Source organism: Sus scrofa, chromosome 3 (assembly GCF_054392235.1).
Source record: "Sus scrofa isolate SSC_HxYL_T2T_F1_AM1 chromosome 3, Sscrofa_HxYL_maternal_Yorkshire_Landrace_v2.0, whole genome shotgun sequence".
Lineage (NCBI taxonomy): Eukaryota > Metazoa > Chordata > Mammalia > Artiodactyla > Suidae > Sus > Sus scrofa.
The window spans coordinates 45,584,370-45,603,367 of NC_139385.1; the positions used below are offsets into that span (position 1 = coordinate 45,584,370).

General features: G+C 60.3%; 4 protein-coding genes across 10 annotated transcripts; 2 read left to right on the forward strand and 2 right to left on the reverse strand.

Moving 5' to 3' along the window:
* The first annotated feature begins 40 nt into the window (after positions 1-40).
* Positions 41-1,369, forward strand: HCFC1R1 (host cell factor C1 regulator 1). Of its 2 annotated transcripts, XM_003481068.5 has the most exons (4): positions 41-158; positions 470-526; positions 640-768; positions 1,010-1,369. In XM_003481068.5, exons 1-4 carry the CDS (start codon positions 64-66, stop codon positions 1,143-1,145), a joined length of 417 nt encoding a protein of 138 aa, XP_003481116.1. In that variant the 5' UTR covers positions 41-63; the 3' UTR covers positions 1,146-1,369. The 2 variants fall into 2 exon arrangements, with proteins under 2 accessions (XP_003481116.1, XP_003481115.1); XM_003481067.4 differs by lacking the exon at positions 470-526.
* A 240-nt stretch (positions 1,370-1,609) lies between these two features.
* TNFRSF12A (TNF receptor superfamily member 12A) lies at positions 1,610-3,656 on the reverse strand. 2 transcript variants are annotated; one of them, NM_001142839.2, is made up of 4 exons: positions 3,502-3,616; positions 2,679-2,783; positions 2,305-2,439; positions 1,610-2,225 (listed from the first exon to the last, which is right to left on the reverse strand). In NM_001142839.2, the coding sequence occupies exons 1-4, from the start codon at positions 3,593-3,595 to the stop codon at positions 2,170-2,172; spliced, it is 390 nt and encodes a 129-aa protein (NP_001136311.1). In that variant the 5' UTR covers positions 3,596-3,616; the 3' UTR covers positions 1,610-2,169. The 2 variants fall into 2 exon arrangements, with proteins under 2 accessions (NP_001136311.1, XP_084871491.1); XM_085015365.1 differs by lacking the exon at positions 2,679-2,783 and having other exon boundaries at positions 3,502-3,656.
* A 663-nt stretch (positions 3,657-4,319) lies between these two features.
* CLDN6 (claudin 6) lies at positions 4,320-7,959 on the forward strand. 4 transcript variants are annotated; one of them, XM_085015426.1, is made up of 2 exons: positions 4,320-5,379; positions 6,710-7,959. In XM_085015426.1, exon 2 carries the CDS (start codon positions 6,736-6,738, stop codon positions 7,399-7,401), a length of 666 nt encoding a protein of 221 aa, XP_084871552.1. In that variant the 5' UTR covers positions 4,320-5,379; positions 6,710-6,735; the 3' UTR covers positions 7,402-7,959. The 4 variants fall into 4 exon arrangements, with proteins under 4 accessions (XP_084871552.1, XP_005662251.1, XP_084871551.1 ...); XM_005662194.4 differs by having other exon boundaries at positions 4,320-4,362; XM_085015425.1 differs by having other exon boundaries at positions 4,456-5,251.
* Positions 7,960-8,177: 218 nt separating this feature from the next.
* CLDN9 (claudin 9) lies at positions 8,178-16,650 on the reverse strand. Of its 2 annotated transcripts, XM_085015427.1 has the most exons (5): positions 15,939-16,650; positions 15,338-15,580; positions 10,890-11,030; positions 8,527-9,728; positions 8,178-8,392 (listed from the first exon to the last, which is right to left on the reverse strand). In XM_085015427.1, exon 4 carries the CDS (start codon positions 9,280-9,282, stop codon positions 8,629-8,631), a length of 654 nt encoding a protein of 217 aa, XP_084871553.1. In that variant the 5' UTR covers positions 9,283-9,728; positions 10,890-11,030; positions 15,338-15,580; positions 15,939-16,650; the 3' UTR covers positions 8,178-8,392; positions 8,527-8,628.
* Between the last annotated feature and the right edge of the window lie 2,348 nt (positions 16,651-18,998).

Below are 18,998 nucleotides of genomic sequence, written 5' to 3' on the forward strand. Positions count from 1 at the left end.
CCTCGGAGACTCCTCCCCGGCGCCTGGATCCCACCCCTTCAGACCGCAGGACCTCGAACCCCAATGATCCTGCAGCAGCCCCTGGAGCGAGGCCCCCAGGGTCGGGCCCAGCGCGACCCGCGGGCCACCTCGGGAGTGCCCCGAGGCCTGGACGCGAGGTGTGTATGGGAGCCCTAGGCGGGCCTGGCTCGGGGGCCCAGGAGCTTTGGCTGTGGCCTCAGGCTGGTCTGCAGGCTGACACACGGTGGGGATTGTCCGCAGGGCTTGGGCGTGAGCTGAGCCACGGTCGGAGACTGGGGACTGAGACCTCCCAGGCAGGCTTCTGGATGGTTTGAGAGAGGGGGTGACTTGGGCGTCAGCTGAGACGGAGATGGGCTGGGCGCTCCTGGCTGACGCGCTGGCTTAGGCGGGCAGATCCTTGGGATGGGGCCAAGAGGGTGGGATGCTCCTGGCTCTCTTTTCTTCCCAGCTCCCCTCTCCGAGGAGCTGTGCCCATGAGCACCAAGCGGCGCCTGGAGGCGGAGCAGTGAGTTTGGGGGCAGGGAGGAACTCCCAGCAAGACCTCTGTCACCTCAGGTCCCCATCATACTACTTCTCCTCTGAATATCCCAGCTTGCCTGCCTCCCCGTCTCTCCCCAGGGAGCCCCTGCGCAAGCAGTTCCTGTCTGAGGAGAACATGGCCACCCATTTTTCTCAGCTGAGCTTGCACAATGACCACCCGTACTGCAGCCCCCCCATGGCTCTCTCCCCAGCTCTGCCCCCACTCAGGTAGGCACTATCCACAGTCCACCAGCGGGGCCTTCTGGAGGATCATACCCAATCCTCAGAGCCAGTCTCCAGGCTCTGCCTCATCCTGCTATTTTTAGCTTCTAGCCAACCTCTGCTGTTTCCCATCTTGGCTCCTAAGAAGGTGCCAGCAGCCTAGGAGCCCCTGGGAACCTGGACCAGGTGGGGTGTGGCTCTGCCAGGCCAGCCTCAGCTCTCTTCTGATTGTCATTTCCTCTTCCAGAACCTCTTGCCCCGAGCTGCTTCTCTGGCGCTACCCTGGGAACCTGATCCCCGAGGCACTCCGGCTGCTGAGGCGGGGGGACACCCCCACCCCCCACTCCCCTGCAACCTCAGCCGTGGACATAATGGAGCTCTGAGTGCTGGCGGACAGTGCCCCTGCCCTCCTTCCTTCCTCACAACAGGGAAGACCAGCATGCCCACAGAGGGACCAGCTACCCTGCTTTTCCTCCAGACCAGGCCTCTGGGCACCAGGACCTTCTCTCAACAGGACATTGAGCCCCCCAGAGTCCTGGGGTGGGAGGGGCAGGAGCATGGGAAGGGAGACCCCCCCCCAAGAACCGAATAAAGATTGATGAGCAAATGAAGGCTTCAGGCTGGAACCCAGGGCCTTTGGAAAAGGAGGGGCAGGGCTGGGGTCCTGGATGCTGGAGTTTCTCCTCAAGATCTTCCCTGGAAAACGGTCAAGGCCCGGCCAGGTCCTGGCAGGCTGGGCTCAGGCATTGAGAATGTGTGAGTCACAGCCTCACCCCCACCCCCGCGGCTGACTCACTCCTCCCTCCAGCTCTGGAAAGTTGGGCTGGGGATCATGCCACTCCGAACCTTTTAAAGTTAAAAGATTTTTTTTAATAAACTCCCCCCCAAAAAAACTTTCTCCCCCAAATAAATATCCCCCCCCTTTGGAGGTTGGAGGGGCAGTGTGTTAGGGCCAGCCCCACTAGAGGGCCAGCCCCCTAGTGTTAGGAACAGGTCCCTAAACCCCCAGGGCTGAGATCCCCTGTGGAGGAAATTCAGTATATCTGAGTGGGTGGGGCCTGGTGTGGTGTCTGTCCCTCAGGTCAGCCTGGCTCCCAGGCCGTGGTGGGGGTGGGGGAACCTTGTGCAAATACTGCCATTCCTTAGTGTCAGCCGTCTGGTGTGAGTGAGCCAGGGTCTCCTTTTCTGGAGCCAGAGACTGGGCAGACACCTTGGAAGCCTCTTCCGAAGCCTGGGCCTAGGCATCAGGAGGTGATTCACTCGTCCCCCTTCCCTCCACACCCCTGTGGCTGGAGCAGCCTGGGGCTCTGGCTGTGTCTGGGAGGCTAGGGCTGGCTCCAGAATGAATGAATGAATGAATGATGAGTGGGCGGACGCAGCATCCTGCTGGCAAGGGGCCGCTCACTGTCACTGGATCAGCGCCACGCCAGGGCAGCCCTCCCCGCCGGTCTCCTCGATGGGAGCTGCAAGACAAGAAGGAGGTGTCAAAAGCGGGAGTGATATTTAGGAATTACGGGGGGCGCGCGGCCCGATCCCACTTACTGGTAAACTTCTCTCTCCTGCGGCACCGTCTCCAGACCAGGAAGCCAGAAAGCAGCCCCAGCACGAGGACCAGGCTCAGGGCGCCCCCCAGAATGGGCCACAGCAGCCTGAAAGAGGCCGGAGGGGCCGCGGCGCCTGGGGAGGGGGATCCAAAGTCAGAGACCTCGGCCCTCTCCCACCGAGCCCCGCCCCCCAGACGCGTGGCTCAAGCCTTTGTCCCACCGTGGCCCCTACCCGGGTCAGAGCCCCTTCCTCACTGCAGTCCCCGCCTCTGTTAACTCCCCAGATCCGAAGCCCCCCAGCTCCCCTCCTGACCGCAGCACCCCTCTCCCCCCGCCTGCGGTTCGCGCGCCTCCGGCCCCGCCCCCACTCACAGCCCAGGCAGAAGTCGCTGTGCGGTCGCGCGGGGCACGACGCACAGTCCATGCACTTGTCTAGGTCCGCGCTCCAGGAGCTGCCGCGAGAGCAGGGGGTGGTGCCTGGGGAGGGGGCCGCGGGTCAGAGGCTGGGGGCGGGGCGCGGCTATTTTGGGGGCTGAGGTCAGGGTCCGCCAGCTCGAATAACGTGAGTCACCGGCGCCCTCCCCCCCTCATTCCTCACAGGTGACCGCACGGCCCGACCGGGTCACGGCAGCGCGGGGGAGAGAGGGGCGCAGCACGAAACGCAGTCGGGGGGGGGAGGTCAGATCCCCATAACGCCCCCCCTCGCCGCTGGCGGGTGACTCATTCCTGGGCACCCGGCCCGACCCCGGTCCCTCCCCCCCGCATAGCTGGGCACTGAAGTCACCGGATGGAAGGGGGCACCCCACATGGTATAGGGGGCACAGACCTCCGTGCCTCTCAACACCCTCCCCCCCTTCGGTCGCTGGGCCTGGGCAGACCCGGTATTGATCAGGCTGGGGGTGTGCCGCCTGACCGGACGAAACATCTCTCCCTCCAACTTTTTTTCTCCACTTCCGAGGCCGGACTCGGAGGACAGAAGCCCTCCCCACCACCCCACTGAGTTGGTTGGACAGGCGGGAAAAAGGCTCGGACTACGGATGAACGAGATGGGCCCTGTCCGGACCGGGAGCGTGTTGTCCGCCTCGTCCCTCCTGTTCGGTCCCCTCCTCTGGGCCCCCAGTGCCGGCTCTCCAATCCCGTACCCCGGATTCCCCCGGCCCCCACGGCGCTCCCGCCCAGTCCCGGCCGGGCATACCTGGCACTCGCTCTCCGGCCGTGGCGCGCAGCAGCACCAGCCCGAGCCCCAGCACGAGGAGCCGCAGCAGCGGGCGCAGCGGGGTGAGAATCATGGTGCCTGTCCCGCGACCGCCGCCGTTTGCGCCCGCCGCGGGGGGACCGGGAGAGACGGCCCCGGCCCCGGCCCCGCCCCCGCCTTCCGGGGCGGATCCCTCGCCTCTACCCGCCCCACGATCCAACCCTGGACACCCGGTCCCGCCCAGCTCCTTAAGTTCAGTCAGTCGCTCAACTGACACTGTCTCCGGACGGGAGCGTCCAGAACGCCGGAAAGACGCAGTTCTGGCCATGCCTTCTCGGTGCTAAAGGCCGGGACGTGTGTGTTGGGCCAGGGGGGTAATCTAGCACGAAACAACGATACTGCTGCTTTCTTATGGGCCCCGAGGGTGTGATAATAAAAACCGAACAAAAATAATAATACTGCGTCCTTCAATTGCTACTGTCCTAAGGTAGTTAGATGGTAAAATGTGGGCTTGTTGTCTCCACTTTGCAGGGTAAACCAAGGCTCGAGAAGGTTAGGTGAGTGTAAGAATTGAGATCCAATCTGTGTTCGGCTCGGCACCCTGAGCGGTGCCCCACGGCCACCCCGACGGAGGGCCAGTTGAGGGCGGGCACCCGGCTCAGATGTGGAAACAGAGGCTCCGGGCTCGAGCGCCCCCCACTGACCAGGTTGGGATTCGCGCCTGCCCTGCGGTCTGGACTGGGGTCTCTGCCCCTCCTCGGGGCGGTGGTGCGGTGACGTCACTGCCCCTTTAAGACCCCCGCCTCCGCCCCATCCGCACACTCCGCCGGCTACTCCGAGTCCCTGAGGGCCCCTTTGCAGGTGAGGCTGGGAAAAGGGTGCATGGGAGCGGGGGGTGGCGGGGAGGGGCAGATGCCTCCAAGAGAGGGGTGCAGGGGGCGTGGCGGCGTTGACTTGGGGTGCATGGGAGGATCCTGGACTGATCTCCCGGCGGCAGCGGCCACCTAGGGCGGCGAGCCCCTGGGCTGGGGGCTGCTCCAAAGCCGCGGCCCCGACAGGGTCCTTCGGCGGAAGGGTTAAACGCCCCTCCCCCCCTCCCGGGGACAAAGGCACCGAAACTCGGGCGCCCCTCCCCCGCCGGCGCGGCTCTCTGGGGCGGGGCGCCCCTCCCCCTCCCCTGCGGGAGCGGACCCCGCCGCGGGCCAGTCTTTAGACCCCTCCCCGGCTCGCGGCTTCCTGGCCGGAGGTCTGAGGACACCCTCTGTCGGGCCAAACTCGGAAAGGAAATACGGATTGAGTGTGGGAGCCGCTAGTGAAGGGAAGGGTCGAGGGCCGGGACGCGCTTGCAAGGGAGTGGTGCCTGGTGCCATGGCTGGCAGGGCCCGGGCGGGAGGTTTGGGATTAGCGCTGCATGGCCCGCCTGGCCCAATTTTCCCCGAGGTCATGAGTTCAGCCTGGCTGTGGACGGGGTGCACAGGGGTGGAAAGCCTGCCCTCTGGGCACCCTGCTAGGACTGGTGCTACACTGAGGCCCGAGCCGCGGGCATAACTTTAGGCAGCGGAAGCGCCACAGCAGGACCCTGACCCGAACCGATCCTGTGCGGCGGCCTCCAACACCGAGTGAGAAGTGAGGGGCCAGGGCTGCCCAGAGCAGCTGGTTCCCCGGACAGACTCCAAAGGTTTTCGCTTCTCTCGGGGAAATTCTATCCTGACAGGATAGCATTTGAGGCAAGAATACACACCTTGGCGGGGTACGCTTTCCCCCCCTCCATCTCTCCTGCCCCATCCAGGGTGTGGCTGTGTGGGGCTGGTTTGGACCAGGCAGGAGCAGGCAAGCCAGGGCCAACCGTGGGGGACCCAAGATCTTAAGACCAAACTGGTAACCGCCTGTTGGGGGTATTGAACCAAGTTGGGGTGAGGGTTTGGACGTTTATGTTGGGTGGTGGGTGGAAACTTGGGTCTCTACTCTTGATGTTAAAACTAAGTTTTGTTTCTGCTTTTTTGAGTTCTCTTACGGTGCAGCAAGTTAAGGATCCAGTGTTGTCACTGCTGAGGCTTGGGGCACAGCTGGCACGGGTTTGATTCCTGGCCCCAGAACTTTCTCATGCCACAGGTGTGGCAATAAATAAGTAAATAAATAAATAAATAAATAAATAATTTAAAACCTTTTTCTTTTTTAAATGGCCACACCCACAGCCTATGGAAGTCTCAGGGCCAGGAACTGAATCTGAGCCGCACCTGCAGCCACGCTGGATCCTTTAACCCACTGCATCTGGCCAGGGAGTCCACCCACTGCCATCGGATTCTGAACCCATTGTGCCACAGCGGGAACTACAAAAAAAATATTATTATTATTATTATTTTGTCTTTTTGCCATTTCTAGGGCCGCTCCCGCGGCATATGGAGGTTCCCAGGCTAGGGGTCAAATCGGAGCTGTAGCTGCTGGCCTACACCACAGCCACAGCAACGCGGGATCTGAGCCGCGTCTGCAACCTACACCACAGCTCACAGCAACGCCGGATCGCTAACCCACTGGGCAAGGGCAGGGACCGAACCCTCAACCTCATGGTTCCTAGTCGGATTTGTTAACCACTGCGCCACGACGGGAACTCCCAAAAAATTATTTTTTTGAAACTGGTTCCATGGCGTGCAGAAGTTTCAGAGTCAGGGATCAGCCTGCACCACAGCTGTGACCCAAGCCTCAGTAGTGATAATGCTGAATCTTTAACCGGCTGAGCCACCAGGGAACTAACTACTAAAACTAAGTTTAAAGCCTGAACACATGGCTCAAGCCAACCCACCATCCATTTGCCCTGTGGAAAGCACCTAAAAATTGCACGCTGGTGATTGATCCCCTTAGCCCCTTTGCTGTTTGAGAAAAGGTACCCAAAGTGGCTGAAGCCCTGGACTAGCCTATTTCATTTGCACTTAAAACAGCCAGGACTGGGTTGCTTGCTTTTTTCCTCTTAGAAGCTGGTGCCTGTCACATAACTAGTGGGGAAAAAATACCAGTATTAAAGGCTTCTTTTGCCCCTGAGAAAATGAAGCTCAGGGGACCATGCCTTGCCCACATTAAAGGATATGGTACCCAATGCCCAGAATTCATTCTCTTGGTGACCTGTGTGGCGGCTGCGCCATGTGGCATGGGGGTTAGCACTTACTAGGAATGAGGGGGCTGGGTCTTAACGTTACTCTGCTTTGCCCCCCAGGGCAGCTCCTCCACCTCAGCCTCACCATGGCCTCCGCTGGCCTGCAAATCCTGGGGATCGTCCTGACGCTGTTTGGCTGGGTGAATGCCCTGGTGTGCTGCGCCCTGCCCCTGTGGAAGGTGACCGCCTTCATCGGCAACAGCATCGTGGTGGCCCAGGTGGTCTGGGAGGGGCTGTGGATGTCCTGCGTGGTGCAGAGCACAGGCCAGATGCAGTGCAAGGTGTATGACTCGCTGCTGGCACTGCCCCAGGACCTGCAGGCAGCCCGTGCCCTCTGTGTCATCACTCTCCTCGTGGTCCTGCTCGGCCTGCTGGTCTACCTCTCGGGAGCCAAGTGCACCACCTGCGTGGAGGACAAGGACACCAAGGCCCGTCTGGTGCTCACCTCTGGGATCATCTTCGTCCTCTCAGGGGTGCTGACCCTGATCCCCGTGTGCTGGACGGCACACGCCATCATCCAGGACTTCTACAACCCCCTAGTGGCTGAGGCCCAGAAGCGGGAGCTGGGAGCCTCCCTCTACTTGGGCTGGGCGGCCTCTGGCCTTTTGTTGCTGGGTGGTGGGCTCCTGTGCTGCACCTGTCCCTCGGGGAGATCCCAGGGCTCCAGCCATTATATGGCCCGATACTCGGCATCAGCCCCACACACTGCCTCTCGGGGTCCCTCTGAGTACCCCACTAAGAATTATGTCTAATTCGGGTGGGGGTGGGGGCTCCCATGACACTGGCGCCTAACCCTGAGCTGGAACCACGGAGACGGTGATCCGTGACAGCTTCGGGTTTGCTTTTGCTTCAGATGGGGGCCCCTGGTTGATCCTCACCCCTGTAAGACGGAGCCAGAGAAGCGATGCTTCTGAGTTTGTGCATCTTTCTCCACCCTGGACACCCCCGTCTTAGAGACCCACCTGGAGCTGAGGGTCCTGTGTGAAGCTCTTTGCTGGCCAGGTGCCTTCACCCTGTCCTCAGGAGTTCCTGCAGTCGCTGGGGGCAAGGGTTCCCCAGGCTTGCAGGGACAAGCCTTCCCTTGATGGTCAGGCTTCTGGAACTCCCAGGGGCTCTTGAGCCTCATGAAGCCACTAGGACAGTAGGCGCTAAGTTACCAAAGAACCACCCAATCTTCAGACCTCCGGCTCCTCCCTCATGAGTCCTGCCCCCTCGGCGCTTGACCCCCCTCAGCTCCAACCCCTGTGCACGTCTGCCAGGTCCTGTCCACACTCACCAGTTTTTTCTAAATAAAGCACGTTTCATTTTGATACTTGCCTTTGGTGCTGCTGGGAGGCTGCTCGGTGCCAGCCTGGCAGGAGGAGGTGGGCACAAGTGGCTCCCTCCCTCCGCGTTACCCTCAAGCCTGGCATGGCCTAAGTGAGGTTACCCACTGGACAGACAGGACCTGGAGTAGGCCTTGTCCTGATGGCCCCTGGGGAGGCCATCAGGTCTTCCCTGCCCAATGACAGATCAAAGGAGCTACAAAGGAGTTACAAATGCTCTATTTATTCCCTCCTGGAAGGTGGGGTGGGGGTGAGGTGCGCCTGCGCCTCCCGGCCTGAAGGGAATGGGCAGCTCCCAGAGGACCTGTCCTGGGCCTCTGGATGCTGGCAGTGGCCATGCCAGAGGGGACGAATACAGAACTCCAGGTTGGGGAGGGCATGAGAAGCCACTGCCGTCTGGATGAAGCCATCCTGAATCCTGGACATTAGAAAAAAGCAACCTGGGGGAGCTGGGCAGGCCCGGGTACCCTGCCTGGGGGGAGGTGGGGACCCCGCTGAGGAGGGTTTCGATGCAACCAGGCCCGGCTCAAGCATCTGGAAAGTGGGTCTCACCTGGGATGGGGGCGGGGGGCTGACCGGAGAAGGCACGGGTGAGAGGAGGGCATCGGGCACAAGGTCGAGGTTCTGAGCAGCAGGCTTCCGGGGACACGCACCTCACACATAGTCCCTCTTGTCCAGCCCAGACGCGCCCGAGCGGGAGGGGATAGAGTAGCCCAGCCTCGGTCCCCGGGGCCGGTCGATCTGGGGCGGGGGGCATGTGCAGCAGAGGAGGCCCCCGCCCAGCATGAGCAGGGCAGACGCCGCCCAGCCGAGGTAGAGGGAGGCTCCCAGCTCCCGCTTGAGGGCCTCGGCCACCAGGGGGTTGTAGAAGTCCTGGATGATGGCGTGCGCCGTCCAGCACACGGGGATCAGCACCAAGATGCCCGACAGGAGGAGGACCACCCCCGCCGTGAGCACAATGCGGGCCTTGGCGCCTTCGTCCTCCACGCAGGTGGTGCACTGGGCGCCCGTGATGGCCACCAGCAGGCCGAGCAGGGCCAGCAGGAGGGCGACGACGCAGAGGGCGCGGGCCGCCTGCAGGTCCTGGGGCAGTGCCAGCAGCGAGTCGTACACCTTGCACTGCATCTGGCCTGTGCTCTGCACCACGCAGGACATCCACAGCCCCTCCCAGACCACCTGGGCCACCACGATGCTGTTGCCGATGAAGGCGGTCACCTTCCACAGGGGCAGGGCGCAGCACACCAGGGTCCCCAGCCAGCCCAGCACAGCCAGGCTCATGCCCAGGAGCTCAAGGCCAGCTGAAGCCATGGGCCGCCTCGGCTAGATCCTCCCAGCTCTGGGAGGCCTGGTGGATCCTGAGAAGCGGGTCAGATGTGCTGGGCGGGGGTCTCGGTGCCCAGCAGGAGCGGGAGCCAGCGTCCTCTGACCAAGAGTCCTCACGCCTCGCTCCGCACCCCTCGCAGATGTGTCTCGACCCTCGGCAAGAAAATCAATCTCGAGTCCTGCTCCGCTGAATGGCTGGTGTCCCCTCGAGGCCAGATCCCCGTGGCCACCGCTGCTGCCTCAGTCAGGTCCCAGCCGCCGCTGCCACTGCCGATCTGACCACGCGGGCCCAGACCCTCCCGACCCACTTTCAGGCTGAGGAGACACAGCTGGCGCAGCAACGGCGGAGCGGCTCGCCGGGTGGGTGCCCCCTGGGGACGCTGCCGGCTCGGGGCTGCAGGCGGGGTTTTAAGGCCGAGGCGGGGGAGGAGCTGCGAGGCCACGATGGGGAAGCCAGTTACGGGAGGAGGCGGGCCCGGGGGTGGGACGGGGGTGGGGGGGGCACAGGGTCAATGTGAGGGGGAAGGGGGGATAGTGGCCAGAAGAGGACATCCACGCCTGTGGGGACGCAGGGACCGAGGACGGGCTGGGGGTGAGGAATGGAGGGGTGATAAAGTGACGGCGCAGGATGGAGAAGCAGGAGGGCGCCTGCCCCTGCCCCCAAACTCCAGCCACCCCCACTTTACTCTCCCCACCCCATTTTGTTTCATGATGCAAATGCACCCATTGCCCCCAGTACTGCACACCCCACCCCATCCCCCGGCCCTCCAGCCCAGGACTCTCCCCGGAATCCGATCTGTCTCCCGTCTCAGTTCAGTGGCCCTGGTGGCTCCCGAGGGAGGGGCCCCAACCGCACTGTTCCCTGGCGACAGGTGCCTGGCGCCCAGCTCAGGTGGCATCGCCCAGGCAACGGCCTAGAAAGCCACCCCCCCCTTCTACTTCAGCTCAGGTGTGCCTTCCCCAGCCCCACTGCTGAAACCGGGGGCTGAGCGGAGCTGCTGCAGGCGTCTGGGGGCCCAGGGATGCTGCGGAGGTGGGGGAGGGGAGCAGAGCACAGGAGCCTGGGGGGTGCGGGGGTGCAAGGGGAGAGTAACAGAGGCACCAGCCCTAGGTGGGCGCACAGCCCCAGGACCCCTCGAGGAGTGAGACACCACAGGGGACAGGGGATGAGGCCCGCGTGAAGACTCCCCTCGTGGGGGCGCAGCCTGGGAGTCACAGACCCTGGCTCAACTTCTGCCCTTTCCCCAGGGCCAGATCATGGAAGGTCAAGCTCCTTGGCCTCCTTGGGTCAAAGATTCCTTTGAGAAACATCATGGGGCCCAACCAAGGAAGCCCCTCATTTTGGGGAGGGGGAGGGTCACAAGCTCCTTCAAGCCCCTTCCTAGGTGCTAAGAACTGAGCATTACCGTGTGAATAGGAGTGGGGGCTCCACCCTCCAGGGTGTGTGGGAGGCCTCATGGGGAGAGCCCCTCACCTCCACCTGGCCTGGCCCTCCGAGGAAGCCCGAGCTCACCCGGCCAGTGTAGGGGGGTGCACACCTGGTCCCTGCAGTCTCTCCAGCCCAGGGGTGGGGGTGCCAGGTGCCTCCTCACCTGTCCAGGGGGCTTGATTTATAAAGGATTCTAGCTGCAAGTGGGTGCGCTGTTTCCGGGAATGGGGTTCAGCATCTTTTTTGGAAGACAGGTTTATCTTTTCATCAGATTTGTAAAAGGGGGCGTGCCCCAGAAGAGACCCTAAAATAGAGAGCAGAGGCCAGGGTCAATCAGTAGGTCAGGGGCTTCCTGCACGGCCAGTGCCTCTCCACAGAGAGGCCAGTGGCCATCCCGGTCAGCACTGGGATGCCTGAGGTTGAGGACGGGAGGGTGAAGGTAGCTGGAAAGCGCTCCCCACTGGTGGTGATGGGCAGGGGGAAGCCTGCGGGGGGGGCAGCTCATACAGCCCCTGAGGCCTCAGGTTCCATGGGGGTAGGGGATGCTGGGGAGAAGGGCAGAGGCAAGCCTCAGTGGGCTCCCTCTGGGGCCCCAGGAATCCAGACACACAGGTTTGGGCAGGTGTCAGGCAGGCAGCCCAGATCTCTGCATGGCCCACAGACTCTCTCACAAAAGGCCTCCCATCCTGGGCAGCCCCAGCCCGGGGCCTGTTCTCTCCAGGCCCAGAGACAGTCCGCCTCTGGCCTTGGGTGACCAACTCACCTGATCTGCCCAGGACATTCCTAGTTTGAGTGCTGAGTGCTGCTCCAGGGACAGCACAGATAACGCGGGCAGCCGGTGCGCCTGCAGTCAGGCCTTGCTCTAAGGGCACCTGTTCCACGGGCAGCTCTAACCCCTAACATTATGACAGGACCTGGTGGGGGCACAACACCCACCAGGTCACCGTTGCCCAGACACAGTCCTGAGGGGATCCTAAGTTTCTTAGAACTAGGAGACCCGCTGGGGAGGGTGTGCGGCAGAGGGCAGATGCCCAGGGCACCCGGGCAGGAGTGTACTGCCCTCCCTCGGCCCTCTCGGCCCACAGCTAGGAGGCCCCAGACCCGCTCTTGGGCCCACAGGTCAACCTGGATGCAGCAGGATCTGGGAACCGAAGGGTTAAAGTTGGGGGCTAGGCAGGGACGGGAGCGGCCGGGACCCCCACGGTGTGCTTAGCATCTCAATGACACCCTCCGGAGTTCGAGAATCCCCACCCCAGCCGCCGCTGCAGCCTCCCGAAGGGGCGGGGGCGGGGCCTCCCCTCTTCTAACCTTTGTTCTCTGGGAGCGCAGAGGGGCGGGAGGCTCAGGTGGGCGGAAGCCGGAGCTCAGCTTAGGTGGAGGTGGAGGTGAGGTGGGGGGGGGTTACTCCAATCCTATTGTCTGTCTTGCTTCCCTTAGAGGTGAGCTGTCCCCAAGGACAAAAGTGGGGAACTGACTGCAGCCAGTACGGGGCCTAGAGGGTCTGGAGGTGGCTATGGGGCTACAGATCACCACCCCTCAAGGCTGCATCACTGGGTTCCCTGGGGAGGAGGCTGCAGGTTGAAAACTTCTGGCTCCAGAACCAAAAGGAACCCAAAAGGAGCCGAGAACCGTGCCGTCCGCGAATCACTCTTCCGGGCTCGCAGCCCCGTTTCACAGACCAGGAAGCAAGCTCAGAGGGACCCTGGCCAAGAAAACGGGCAGGAAGCTGGACAGGCCGGATGCAGCCCCAGACCGACTTCAAAGCCCCGGCAGCTCCCTGCCCAGCACTGCTGGCTGAGTTCCGGAGGGTGGGCTGCGCCTCCTGCTCCCTCTTCCCCTGAAAGCAGCACAGCCCGAGGCCCAGGTCCCCCAGGCTGAGCCTCCCCCAGCCTTCCCACCTGCATCGCGCCCCCTTCCTCCAGAGGCCCTCCTCCTCCGGGAAGGCTCGTCTAGGCGGAGAAGGGCATCTGGATCTGATTACACGGGAAGCCTGGCCCACCAGGGCCTCCCTTTCACCGTGGCGGACGCCGCCTGTGTCCCGGCACCATGTCTGCTTGCAGATCCCTGGGCTCTGGTCAGACCTGGTGTCAATGTCACCCCAGGGCCTGGCTGGGCCGGTCACAACTGCCCACCTCCGACCTGCCTATCTCCAGGGTGGCCGAAGGCATCTGCCAGGCCACATGTGCCCTGCCCGCCCTGGGGCTTATCGTGGGTACTGATTTGGGACAAGCCGATCTTGTCAAGAACATAATGGCAGTTCCATCTGTAAGCCCGGGAGACTCCAGGGACAGGGTAACAATTAACTTTATTATCAGTGGCAACTATCAGCCTTCAACCAGCGGCAGTTAGCCATCCATCCCACCTTCCGAGGGGGCCGTCTTCCCAGGAACACGTTCCGTCCAGCCCGTCCAGCCCGGCACGTTGGGCTCGTTTACTGATTCTTAGCTCAGAGGGGAAGCAGCCAGAGCGTTAGGTAGGACAGGAGAGGGACTCAGACCTGGGTGATTCCAAACAGGCTGCTTAACAAAAAACAGGAGGCCGGCGATCAGGATCCAACAGTGAGGACAGACACCAGAGAGGCACGCTGGACACCGGGACAGCCTAGTCGCGTGCAAAGAAGGTGTCCTGGCCCAGAACCAATCAGAGGATCGAGACTCACCCGGACAGACACCAAACAACCCTCAGCCCTTACACTTGGCACAGGGGGGCCTGGGGCAGGAAAATCGGGGTCCCCAAACTGTTCCAAGATATGAGAACATAAGAAAAGACTCAGTTGCAGCCAGGGGCAGTCCCTACCCCAGGACGGCCTGCCCCCTAAGGGGGTAAACATGCTGTTCCCTGCCACAGACTTGACTCCTGACTTCGGATCAAGATGGGGACTGGCAGAGGCGGTTTGTCACTGGGGAGACCGACCAGGAACAGCCATTTCGAGCGCCCTAAAGAGCTGTGCCCTTTGACCTGATGAGGCATTATCAGTCTGGGAGAATTCCTTTCAAATCGAACTGCTCCTGTCCTGAACCAACTGCTTCTGCTCCTGCCTGGAGAAATGGCCTCTCTGGATCCCCGATCCCCGCACCAGCCCTGGGTCTATCCCAGCGCAACTGCAGCCCTTCCCAGCAGGACAACACTCCCCCACCTGCAGCACCTCCAAATCCTTGTTGCCTGTGGGCAAGGACACTGACAATAGGACAAAGAGGGCAGGGGAAGCAGCAAGCCAGCAGGAGTGGGAACTGGCCACAATTCGGTGAAAGTCTCTTTTTTTTCCTGTGCCAGTGAGAGCTTTACCCAGGCGCTAGTGCCTTTGGATTCTGCCCCAGGGCTCCGAGGGCACTCGAGGCTCAGGTTCAGCAAGGGAAGAGGAAAGACAGCTTGGGAAGAGGAAGAGCCCCACGGGGAGGGGACACTGCTTCCATGGACTGGATGGTGGCCGTCGACACTAAGCCCTGGAAACTGGGAGCACAGCCTTATTCGGAAAAAAGGGTCAGAGTTCCTGCTGTGGTTCATCAGGTTAAGAATCTCACCAGGGAGTTCCCATCGTGGCGCAGTAGTTAACGAATCTGACTAGGAACCATGAGGTTGCGGGTTCGGTCCCTGCCCTTGCTCAGTGGCTTAATGATCCGGCGTTGCCGTGAGCTGTGGTGTAGGTTGCAGACGCAGCTTGGATCCCGCGTTGCTGTGGCTCTGGGGTAGGCTGGCAGCTGCAGTTCCGATTAGACCCCTACCCTGGGAATCTCCATATGCCGCGAGAGCGGCCCAAGAAATGGCAAAAAGACAAAAAAAAAAAAAAAAAAAAAAAGAATCTCACCAGTAGCCACAAGGATTCAGGGTTGATTCCTGGCCTCACTCAGGATCTGGCATTGCCTTGAGCTGCGGTGTATGTCATAAATGTGGCTCAGATCTGGCGTTGCTGTGGCTGTGGCGTACGCTGGCAGCTGCCACTCTGATTCGACCCTAGCCTGGGAACTTCCATATGCTGGGGGTGAGGCCCTAAAAACACAAGAGGAAAAAAAAAAAAGGGGTCTTTGCAGATATAGTTAAGGATCTCAATATGATATCCTTTTGGATTTAGAGGGGGCCTTACATTCAGTGACAAGTGTCCTAAGCAAAAAACAAGAGGGAGCTCTGAGACACAAATACAAGGGAGAAAATCATGTTAAGACTTCGGTGCTGGAGCCACAAACCAAGGAAGGCCTGGAGCCACCAGGAGCTGCAAGAGGCAAGGAAGACTCCTCCCCTAGAGACCTGGGGGGAGGTGTGGCCCTGGGACACCTTGATTTGGAACTTCTGGCTTCCAAAACCGAAAGAGAATAGCCGTCTATTATTTTAAGCCACCCAGTTTGCAATGATTCACTACCACAGTCTCAGAAAATGCATAACTGCTTTGCTTGCTGGTAGGTCTCAGGCTCTCAGGGGTCCCCCAAGGTCAGGCTGGCTTCCTGATGCCTCCTGAGCTGCTGTAGAAGAGCCCATTGAGACAGGACGCCTGCCTGGTTACCTGAGCCCAAACCACCTGAGTAACAAAGAGAACTTTATTCTTTGTTAAACATGCTGGGGAGAAATGGGGGTGGGGTAAACATGGGGACGGAACAGGGGCTTCCTCTCATGACTCACCCTGGGAGCTTTCCTGTCCGCTGGGGGAGGACTTCCCAGCCCTTGCATGTGACACTCCTGGTCAGGGGCCCAGTATCGATTGTCCATCAACACCACTGCTTTCCGGGTGCACCCAGGCCCAGGGGACCCCAAGATCGATTTCACCTGAAAGCTTGACTTCGTGACTTGGAAGGCAGCTTCTGAGTTTCCAGGAAACCACACAAACTTAAGCAGAGGAGGGCCTTGGCGATGGCATCACCAAACCTTTGGTTGTATAAGGGAAAATGAGACGTTAGCGCTCTAAAGCATTTTAAACCTTGTTTTCATTTCCCCAAGCCCCGGGCTGTGGGCTCCCCGGCCCCACACGCGAGGATCACCAGTAAATTTATCAGTACGAGGAATTAGTTACACTCTCAAAGGAGCAGGTAGGAGGCTTGCTGTAGAGCAGTAGGGAAAAAGAAATGGCCCCAACCTGCAAATGAGCTTATTTTCAGACTTGCCCCTTCCTCCCTCAAACCTGGGCTGCTCCCGACTCGCCGGGCCCAGACCTGCCTTCTGTATCTGCCCGCACGGAAGGCGGCGAAGGTCACAACCCCGTGTGCAGGCAGGGCTGCCTACTCACCCGCCCGCAGATCCTCCCGGGCGGCGACCTAGGGCAGGACCCGGCGATCAGCACGGAGGCGACAGGAAGAACTGCGGCGGCGGCGGCGGCGGCGGGAAGACAGGCCGCGGCCAGGCGTCGCGGGGCGCGGGCGGCGCCAGCAGGTTGAAGGGTGAGGGTCGCGCGGGCAGCGGCGGCAGCGGCTGCAGGGGGGGCTCGGCTATGAGGGGCGGGCGGCCGCGCGCGCTCACGGGCCCCGGCGTGGCGGCGACCGCGGCTTCGGGTAGCGGCGGCAGGGGCAGGTGCGCGGGCGGCGGCGCGGGCGCGGGGAGGCGCGGCAGATCCTGAAGGGCAAGAGCGGCAGCAGGCGGCGCGGGTGCGCAGGCTTCGGGCGGCAGCTCAGGAAGCGCCAAGTGGGCGCCGGGGCCCCAGGGCGCCAGCGGATCTGGCCGCCGCGGGAGCGGGGGCAGCGGTGGCAGCTCGGCCAGGGCGAGCGCCGAAGGCGGCGGCGGCGCGGTGCTCAGGCCGGGCGGCAGTCCGGGCAGCGGCGGGTGCGGCAGGGACGGAGCGGGCGGTGGCGTCCGCAACAGCGACGCGCGGGCCCGGCCCAACCGCGGGTGGACGCCGGAGCGGGCCAGGCGCGGGTGCGAGTGAGAGCGGGGTAGTCGGGCCGCCAGTTTGGCCGCTGCCGCTGCGCCAGGACCGAACGCTCGCAACCAGCTGATGCCAGATCCCTACAGCAGGCTGCCACGCGCCGCGCTGCGGGGGGCAGAGGAGACAGCCAATCGGAGCCGAGCGCCCCGCACTCCAGCCAATCAAAGGCCAGTGCGCCAGCGGCCTAGCGGCTGGCCGCCAATCGGAGGCATCAGCGCTGTCAAGGTCTTCCCGCCCTCACCCGGCCCCAGCCAATCACAGTGCCCCGAGGTGCCACAGACTCCACCCCCACCACTTCTGAGGCCAGGCGCTGTGTGGGGGCGCCCCCAACTGGCCTGAGGGTCCACTGAGGGGCTACCAGCCTCCAGACCGCCCCGCCTCGCCCCGCTCCGCTGGACAGCCAATGAGGAGAGAGTTCATTTTTCGAGTTTGCCCTTAGAGATTCCGGAATGATGCTCCTGGTGTGGGTCAAGAGCTTTGCAAATTTCCATTCAGTGATCTTATGGAAAAGATGAAACGATATCAATTCCAAAGTAAAGTGTGGCATGTAGCACTTGCATTAACGTGAAGAACAATTGTAATGACAGATGGGTGACCATCAGAAAAAAAGAAGAGTCAGTTTATTTATTTATTTATTTATTTATTTTTTGCCTTTTTGCCATTCTTGGGCCGCTCCCGCGGCATATGGAGGTTCCCAGGCTAGGGGTCTAATCGCAGCTGTAGCCGCCAGCCTACGCCAGAGCCACAGCAACGTGGGATCCGAACCGCGTCTGCAACCTACACCACAGCTCACTGCAACGCTGGATCATTAACCCACTGGGCAAGGCCAGGGATTGAACCCGCAACCTCATGGTTCCTAGTCAGATTCATTAACCACTGCGCCACGACGGGAACTCCCGAGTCAGTTTATTTAAAATCAGAATATGGAAACCTTTATTAAAACAATATGAGGGAGCTCCCTTCGTGGCTCAGTGGTTAACAAACCCGACTAGGAACCATGAGGATTCAGGTTCCATCCCTGGCCTCCCTCAGTGGGTTAAGAATCCTGCCTTGTCTTGAGCTGTGGTGTAGGTGGCAGACACAGCTCAGATCCCACATTGCTGTGCCTGTGGCATAGGCTAGCAGCTCTAGATCCAATTCGACCCCTAGCCTGGGAACCTTCACATGCAGCGGATGCGGCCCTAAAAAGACCAAAAAAAAAAAAAAAAAAAAAAAAAAAAAAATGAACAAACAAAAAAACAAACCAACAATATGAGAACATTTCTAGGTAGCTTAGAAAGGATATCACTCCAACTGTCCTGAGACAGTCTGCTCGATGGCGCCTGTGCCCAGGTAAGAGACGTGGTTTATTCCACACCTCTTGCCATGAACTGTAGTGTAAGATCACAGATGTGGCACGGATCTGGCGTTGCTGTGGCTATGGTGTAGACCGGCAGCTGTAGCTCGGATTTGACCCCCAGCCTGGGAACGTCCATATGCCAAAAGTGTGGCCCTAAAAAGACAAAAAAAAAAAAAAATTGGATATTTTAAAAGAATCAGCACAGCAAGTCTATCAAGATTCTCAAATTGAGCAAATGTAATGAGGTAGGCTAAATCAGGCTGAAATTCCAATAATGTTTATACAATCTCCTAGAAGTTGATCAACCCAAAACCTTGTGGGGGGTACTGCAGTAAGGTTTGGTCTACACATAAGTTATCTTAAATCAGACCACAGAAAGACAAGCTGAGTTCCTTGTAGGGTGCCAAATCTTGTCAACCCTATTCTGCTCAAATTCTCCAGTCAAGTCAAAACTTCATCAGACGGCAAGAGGTGTGGGCCTGGGAAGGCAAGGCTCAGAACAGAGGTTCAAAGACTTGGACTAGCCATGTCCTGGGTCAAAGTTCAGAATAGCAGGTCAATCCCTAATTATGCAACCTCCATTCTGGACCCAGGCTAGGAGAATAGTTTGCTTCAATATTTTTGGATGAATAAATTTGTTTTGGGGTTTTTTTGTTTTTTTTTTTAAAGGGCCGCACCTGTGGCATATGGAGGTTCCCAGGCTAGGGGTCTAACCGGAGCTGTGGCCATCAGCCTACGCCAGAGCTACAGCAACGCGAGATCCCAGCCCCATCTGCCACCTACACCACAGCTCACGGCAATGCCAGATCCTTAACCCACTGAGAGAGGCCAGGGATTGAACCCGCAACCTCATGGTTCCTAGTCGGATTTGTTTCTGCTATGCCACGACAGGAACTCTTGGATGAGTAAATTTGTAATCATAGGATGACAAAACGAAGCAATCCAGTAGCACTGATTACTGATACTGGGGGTACTATCTGGCTTTCTAAGATGTTTGAAAGTATTCAGTAATCTGAGACATTAAATGTCTGATTTATTCGTTTCCAAGAATCCCTTAAGTGCTTAAGAAGTTGCTGGTAGGATTTGCA